The sequence below is a fragment of the Zalophus californianus genome, chromosome 8 (assembly GCF_009762305.2).
Source record: "Zalophus californianus isolate mZalCal1 chromosome 8, mZalCal1.pri.v2, whole genome shotgun sequence".
Taxonomy (NCBI): domain Eukaryota; kingdom Metazoa; phylum Chordata; class Mammalia; order Carnivora; family Otariidae; genus Zalophus; species Zalophus californianus.
This window is the reverse complement of record NC_045602.1, coordinates 40,410,606-40,417,724: the sequence shown is the minus strand read 5'-3', so window position 1 is coordinate 40,417,724 and position 7,119 is coordinate 40,410,606. Positions and strand designations below refer to the sequence as shown.

Sequence of the window (7,119 nt, the reverse complement as noted above, 5' to 3'; positions counted from 1 at the left end):
ACAGCCCTACTTGCCCAGTGAGACCATCCTCCTACCTCCACCCCACTGTGAGCACGAGGGCTCCCTCACCACCGGCTTCACTGGGGCACCAGCTCATCCAGCTGTGTCCCCACCAGGCACTAGCTCTGCCCCCAGACTGTTCTTCCTGCTGCCCTGGCCCCAGGCTATTGGCACACAACTCCAAGGGGCGCCACTCACCTAGTCGCTGCTGTGAATGTCCTGGGAGCAGTGCAGTGTCTGGCCCCTTGGGCAGAGTTGACTAGAGTCTGGTTGCAGGTTGGAGCCACCCCCTCCACCCCCCAGACGTGTAGGTAAGTGACGGTGGCCTCCTTATTTTCAAAATGCCGACCTCACGGTCCCTGCTGCAGTGTTGGAAAGGCTCACCATGAGTGGCTCCTCTGAGTCAAATGAAACAGCGAGGCCCACTGTAAAAAGGCAGATGGTTTATTATGGCAGGGAAAGAGAGTAAGTCATTGTGGGGTGGGGGGCGCTGGAAGGTGAGGCCAGTCTCATCAGTCCCCTGTCCAGATTCCCCAGCCTGGAACAAAGATGCCCCCAGCCCATCTCCTCGGCCCGCCCCGGGGACCCGGAGACTCGAGGTAAGTGCAGCTGCTGAGCCTGGGGTGGAGGGAGGTGGGCCACAGTGGCTACCACTGGTCCTGCGCGTCTTCTGTCCCTTCTGGAAAGCCCAGGAGGAGATGGAAGAGGAGGAAAATAAATATGAGCTGCCCCCCTGTGAGGCTCTGCCCTTCAGTCTTGCCCCAGCCCACCTTCCTGACACGGAGGAGGAGGACTCTTTGTACTTGGGTAAGGGCTGGGGAGTTGAGGCAGGGAGTTGGGTGGTCAGGCAGGACAGAGGGTCCCCACGAGGAAAGAGGTTGCAGGCCTTGCCTTGTCTCCCTTTGTGCTGGGGCGGTAAGGAGAGGCCTCAGCTGGCAGCTGTGGAAGCTTCTGGGCTGGGCAGAGAGAGAGAAGGATGAAGGAAAGGCGGAGGGAGGAGGGAGAAATGCAGGAGGAAGAGTGGGAAGGGGAGAGGAGCCTGGAGGGGCACTGTAACCAAGGCAACCGTGGGAAAGCAGGAGGCCCGACAGGGGCCCTGGGGCCTCCTCCGAGATCCCTCACTTCTTAGAGCAAGGGTAGGGATGCCAGGAGAGCCCCGGCGGCTGCTGGCATCCCACCCCCAGGGCTCCTCCGCTAGGCCAGGTGGGGGCAGGAAAGCTGGCCGCCTCCAGTTGCCATGGAGACGGGGCTGGGGGAAGCCAGGGAGGGGGAGAGGGGGATGGAGGAAATAGCGGCTAGGTGGGGGGCGGGAGGAAAATGGGAACCGACGCGGGAGAAACCCACCGACCCATGATGCCTGGGGCCTTTTCCAGATCACGCTGTGCCCCTGGGCCCTTCCAAGTCACCACCACCGCAGCCCCAGGCCACAACGGTGAACAGCACCCCCTGCCCAAGTCCCTCCTTCCCCACCTACCCTACCCGGCTACCATTTCCCAGGGAGTAAATCTAAGAGGCATCTCATTTGCAAGATTCCTCCATATTTGCATTCAAGAGGCCCCTGAAAAATTAGATGTGTCAGAAGCGGAGCCCAGTTAGCCCTTGCTGCTCCCACCTGCCCGACTGGCCCTCCCCCTCCCCCCCACCCCTGCCTGTCAGCATCCCCCAGGACTCACCCTTCCTCTGGAGCTGGAGCTGGGAAGGCCTGGCAGGCTCGGCTACCCCTCCCCGCACCCTGGGGCCTGAGGACCCCTCCCTGCCTAGAGAGGGAAGAAATCCCCCACTCTGCCGCCATCGCTGCCAGCTCGAGAGCCCGCTGTGCTGAGAGAAGCTTATGGCCTCGGACGTTATCACTTTCATCATGAATTTTACTGGAATAAAAAGAAAAACAGGGAGAGACTCACAACAAAGGAAGAGCCACAGGACAGAGGCAAAGAGCCACCTCTGTACCTGAGTTCTTGTGCTGCGGTGGTTTCGAGGCTGCGCAGACATACATAACCTGGCTGCACCCCACCCCGCCATCCTTGCCCTTCCCCTGCCTCAGTTCCCCTCCCCCCCCACCCCTAACCCTATTCTTCCTCCCCGCCCCTTGTGCCCACAGCTGAAGGCGGTCCTGAGCCTGCCGGAGACTAGGAAGCAGGGACAGCCCTTCCCCGTGGTAAAGCAAGGTAATGAGGATGTCCTGTGTCCTTCCGAGGCCCGCTCGGTGCTCACCCTGAGGTGGGGAATCCTGGCCCCCTCAGGGTAGACCTGAGCTCAGGCTACTTGGTTTCGGGCTTTGCCTGGTCACTGCACTCCCCCCCTGGGGGGGGTCCTCATTTTTTTACCTGCTGATTCCCCATCCCCGCTAGGGCAGGCAGTTCAGGAGGAGACTGAGGGCTGGAGCCCAGAAATGCTTTGTGTGAGATCACAGAGCTTCAGAGTCCCAGACTCCCAGGTCCTGTTGTGCATCTGCTGTGGTCTCCGGGGCAGGCAAGGGGCACTCCGGGATGAGGAGATCTGAAGGGCAGCCTTCACTATGGAAACACATCTGAGTGTCAACCCCCATCCAAGGGACCCTTTGGCCCCAGTCTCCAGCCTTGTCATCATTGCTATCACTGTCCAGAGACTCTGCCTGTGCTAAGTGCCCTGAGGCCTGTGAACCCAGAACCCTGGGATGTCGGGATAGTGAGGGACCTCAGCCAATGTGTTTTTGTCTGGAAAGGGCCCAAGAGGGGCAGTCTCCTCCTGCCTCGGGTCAAACAGCTAATCTGAGGCAAGTTTGTGTTTACTGTGCCCAGTGGTTAGTAAGCGTTCATGAGCTTGGGGGTGGTTTTGACTTTTGGAACAGCCCAAAGTCGTTTGGAGCAAGCCTGGCAAATGGTTTGGGAGGTCAACCCCGGCAACACCCCCAGGGTTGTGAAGTGGGGCAATCAGAGCTCAGGGTGGCTTTCTCCTGGGGCTTCAACGCTGGCTCGGAGGATGCCCTCAGATGAGATCAGAGGACACTCCACTCTTCCAGCCTAAGTCTCACTGAATTCCTTTCTCCCTGTGCTTCTGACTGGTGGTTTCTCCTTTTCCTTCCAGAGCTGGCTACACCGGCCAGAGTGGTGAGTGGCCCCTCCGTCCCCCCCCCCCACCACTTACCCTCTAGGGTTCTGGCTAGGAAGTTGGCAGAGTTAGGGTAGCAGGCCTGGGAGGGTCAGGAAATATCTCTGAAACCAAGGAAAAAGGCTCAGAGCAGAGTGGGCTCCCTGTTTGCCACGGGCCCCTGACAGGGTGTAAGCCAGCTATCTGTACTGACCAGCGCTACTGGGGAAGGCCTCGCCCAGATCTCCTCCTGGACGCCCATGTCCTAGCAGAGCTGGGGCCTACAAGCACCTCTGAAGGAGGAAGGTCCCCATGGATGCTCCTCCCCAGGCAAAGGAGCAACTTGAATCATTCCAGCTAGCTCTCAGAAAGAGGTCCACCTTGGGGGGGGGAGGTGCCCACAGCCCCCCCCCAAATGATGGATTCACCCTCTCTCCCACTTGCTGGTCAAACCCTTAGGTGCCAGGCCTTCCAAAGACATCTGATGAGAACCTCTACCTGGAGTGTGAGCCCAGTCCAGGTAAACATCTCCCTCTGTCCCAGCTCCCTCCTGCCCTGGGGCCCTCAGCTGCTCAAAACAGGACACATTCTGGCTCCATCTTCTTCCCTCGTCTTCCCTCACCATTCCACCAATACACATTTGCCTTCAGACACCCACAGGGACACCCAACCTTCAGTCTTTGGTCCAGGTTGCCCCCCACTCTGCCTAGTAGGGGAGACTTAAGCAAGGGCTGCATGGGGCTTCCCAGCTCTTATGGCAGGACAGCGCTCCCTCTGGTTGGAAGGACTCCCAGAGATCCCAGGCTGCTGAGAAGCAGCAGGCCCTGCGGGCATCTGCACCCCTCCCTGGTCAGCGTGGATCTCCTGTCTGGTGCCCAGCCCAGCCCAGCCTGCCCTCCCTCTTTCAGTCCCGGCCTTGACTCAGACTCTGAGCTCCCAAGTCCTGATGCCCCCAGTCTCTCTGCCAAGGGTATCATTGGTGCCCAGGTGAGTGCCCACCAGGTGTGTGTGTGTGTGTGTGTGTGTGTGTGTGTGTGTGTGTGTGCGCACAAGATGGCCAACTCAGGCTTCCCCAGCTCTGACCCTGTGATCTCTGGATGCACTGGGCTCTTTCACTTAAAGGAGGTAAAACCTGAGCTCTCTTCCCCAACTTGCCCCCACAGGCCCACCGTAGCCCCCCAGGAAGCTCAGAATGTAAGAGGCTAGTAGCCAGGGGAGAAGTGACCTGTGGTGGGGGGAGGCTCAGGGAGGGACTTCATTGCCCGGGGGATGGGGCTATGGGCCCGAGTCTCTTCTGACCAGCCTTTCTGTGTCCCAGGGAGCAGTGAATGCCACCTCTAAAGGTGAGTACGGGCATCTTCTGCATGAACCTCAGGCAGTCCTGCCAGCCCACCCCAGCCACAGCCCTGCAGGCCACAAACTCTGCTCCCCAATCCCCTGCCCGCCCCTCATGCCCCACTTTGCTGTGGGAGTCCTTGCAGCTCTGACTTCAGCTGAGAGCAGGCCGGAGGGGATCCCACCGGGCAATTTCTAGGGTCTTCACCAAAGCAGGAAACTCCCAGCTTGTACCTCAAGATCACCCCTCATTTGGAGGTCACACATGGCCTAGCTGATAGGTCCTACCAGAGCCCAAGACCTGGGAGAGGAGGGGTGAAGCACCGAGTGTCCTGCTTTGGGCTTCAGGCCTCTGTGCACAGCCCTCTAACCTCCCGCACCTCTGCAGCTGGGCCCAAGGCTTTCTTTGCCTAATCCCCTCCCCGCCTCAACTCTGTAATCTGCTTCTTCCAGCAGGAAGGAGATCCTCTCTTTCCTCTAGAGCACCCACCTGGAGCACCTCGGCTGCTGAGGTGAGGAGGGGCTGGGAGAGGGCTGGGAGGAGGCCGACAGGGAGCCCTCTTGCTGGCGGCTGCCATTGCAAGGAACACATTGACTGTGTGTGTGCTGCACCGTGCTGGGCAGCGGGCGGGGACACACCTTTGTTCTGCTGTCGGAGACTCCGTCTGGGGAAGGCAGATGTGAACACAAATTACAGCAGCCCAGGATTCTCTGCCCCCCAGCCCCTCTCTGGTGCCCTGGCACGTCCCTGAATGGCTGCGTGTGTATGTACAGGACGGCAGCCTGCTGGGTCAGCCCTGGTACTCAGGAAACTGTGACCGCCATGCCGTTGAGAGTGCCCTGCTCCACTTCCGAAAGGTGGGCAACTGCAGCCCCCCTGGGCCTTTGAGGAAACCCATCTGCTCATGGATGGTGGTTGGCTGAGCAGCTGGGAATGGGAAGGCGGGGTGGGGGGGGGTGCTGGCCATCTGTGGGCCAGGGCTGCAGGTTGACAGATGGGGTCTCCTGCACAGGACGGGGCCTACACTGTGCGCCCCAGCTCAGAGCCTCACGGCTCCCAGCCCCTCACCCTGGCGGTGCTTCTCCATGGCCGGGTCTTTAACATTCCCATCCAGCGGCTGGACGGTGGGAGCCACTATGCCCTGGGCCGGGAGGGCAGGAAGCACAAGAAGGTAGGTGCTAGAGGAGGACCGAGACTAGCAGGCGAGGGGGCAGAGCAGAGCCGTGTGCCAGGCCCAGCCGGGCGCATTTGCCTGGGGAGACTAGCAGGCGAGAGGGCAGAGCAGAGCCGTGTGCCGGGCCCAGCCGGGCGCATTTGCCCAGGGGAAAACTCACATTTTGCAGTTTTTCTGGACTGGGTGGACATGACAGAGGCCAGTGACTTGAATTCCTTCTCAGAGGTCTGCCTTCCTCTGGGGGAGGCACCCCCTCCCGCAGGGCTCAGTCTGCCCAGGGCCCCGGGGGGGGTGGGGATTTATGCCTGCCTTGACCCCAGCTAGGAGGCGAGCAGGGCCCAGGTAGTCCAGACTCCTGTCGGTGCCAAGAACCTGACTTTGTGCCCGGCACTTGCTGATGTCCCCATCCTGGAGGACCCAGGCAGAGGCAGGGCGCCAGAGTTATTTCTACCTGGCCTGGCTAACAGCACGCCCGCAGGTGCAGTTGTGAGAAAGTTGTGCGAGCCCTGGAATGGGGCACAACGTGGCCATGGAACTTCATGGGGCAAATCTGAGGGAAAGGATTTAGAAGAATGTCAACAAGCCTCCTCCCCAGAGTTTCTTCAGGAAGTTTCTCCCAGCACGAGGCTCGGGGGACTCACCACTGTCCCGCGTCCTGTCTAGCTATTCCCCTCCGTGGCGGCCATGGTCCAGCACTTCACGCAGCATCCCCTGCCCCTTGTGGACAGACACAGCCGCCGCCATCACCTCACCTGCCTGCTCTTCCCCACCAAGCCCTGATGCCCCCGCGCACCGTATGCACCCACTTCTGGTCCCATAGTTTGCTCTCTGCCCTGGCCACCTTGGGCTGTCTCCCTCTCACCTCTCCCAGGTCTCCACCCCCCTAGGCCCTCCTCTTCCCTTGCCCCAGTCCCTGCAGGCCTGGAGGAGAGGCTTCGGGGAAAGGTTGCCCAGAAGCAGAAAGAACCCTGAGACCCCACTGCATGTTCACCTGGGGCTCAGCACTGCCCCTCCCTGCTGCATCGCCAAGGCTGGGAAGCAGGGTTCATGCAGGGCCCCCATTCCCAGGCCCCAGGCATGGCGGTGTCTGCCCTGTTTACTAGAGCCTCCCAAGCTGTTCTGGATAAAGGCCTCCTCCGGGAAGCTGAGCCTCAGGAGGCCTGCTGGGAGATGGGGGGGCGGTGGTGGGCACTGCTTGGACAAAAAGAGAATCCTTTCACATTCTCTTGGGGGCTTAGCACAGGGCTGGCAGCTTTGGTCGCACTGTATATAGTCCGCTTTCAATAAATACTTGTTGACTGAATTCTTGAATCTGCTGAGCGAGGCAGAGGTGGCCTCCGTGAGGCCTCCATGAGGCCTCCATGATACTCCAAGATCTTTAAGTGTCCAAGGTACAGACTGGGTCTGGGAGTGATGGAGCAGTGGTGGCCAGGCCAGGGCAGGAAGGGCCAGCCCCATTTCTGTCCCTGAGTGGGTCTTTTGCCCTCAGACATTCGGTGGAGGCCAGCCTGGGGTGGCTGGTTTTTGTTTGACTTTGTTTGCG

The 7,119-nt window shown here is 60.2% G+C and overlaps 1 protein-coding gene across 1 annotated transcript; it reads left to right on the top strand.

Moving 5' to 3' along the window:
• The first annotated feature begins 306 nt into the window (after nt 1-306).
• On the top strand, nt 307-6,879 carry SH2D6 (SH2 domain containing 6). The gene is made up of 14 exons (XM_027620574.2): nt 307-311; nt 529-599; nt 693-807; nt 1,374-1,432; nt 2,099-2,165; nt 3,064-3,086; nt 3,526-3,586; nt 3,975-4,053; nt 4,230-4,260; nt 4,385-4,409; nt 4,855-4,913; nt 5,176-5,259; nt 5,415-5,573; nt 6,240-6,879. Exons 3-14 carry the CDS (start codon nt 699-701, stop codon nt 6,354-6,356), a joined length of 873 nt encoding a protein of 290 aa, XP_027476375.1. The 5' UTR covers nt 307-311; nt 529-599; nt 693-698; the 3' UTR covers nt 6,357-6,879.
• Nucleotides 6,880-7,119: the final 240 nt, after the last annotated feature.

Bases quoted from the DNA above. Each gene is read 5' to 3' on its own strand.
- SH2D6 (XM_027620574.2), top strand. From the start codon at position 699: ATGGAAGAGGAGGAAAATAAATATGAGCTGCCCCCCTGTGAGGCTCTG. The intron at 4,261-4,384 runs GTAAGAGGCTAG...TCTGTGTCCCAG, and splicing joins CCCCCCAGGAAGCTCAGAAT to GGAGCAGTGAATGCCACCTC. The intron at 4,914-5,175 runs GTGAGGAGGGGC...GTGTATGTACAG, and splicing joins GGAGCACCTCGGCTGCTGAG to GACGGCAGCCTGCTGGGTCA.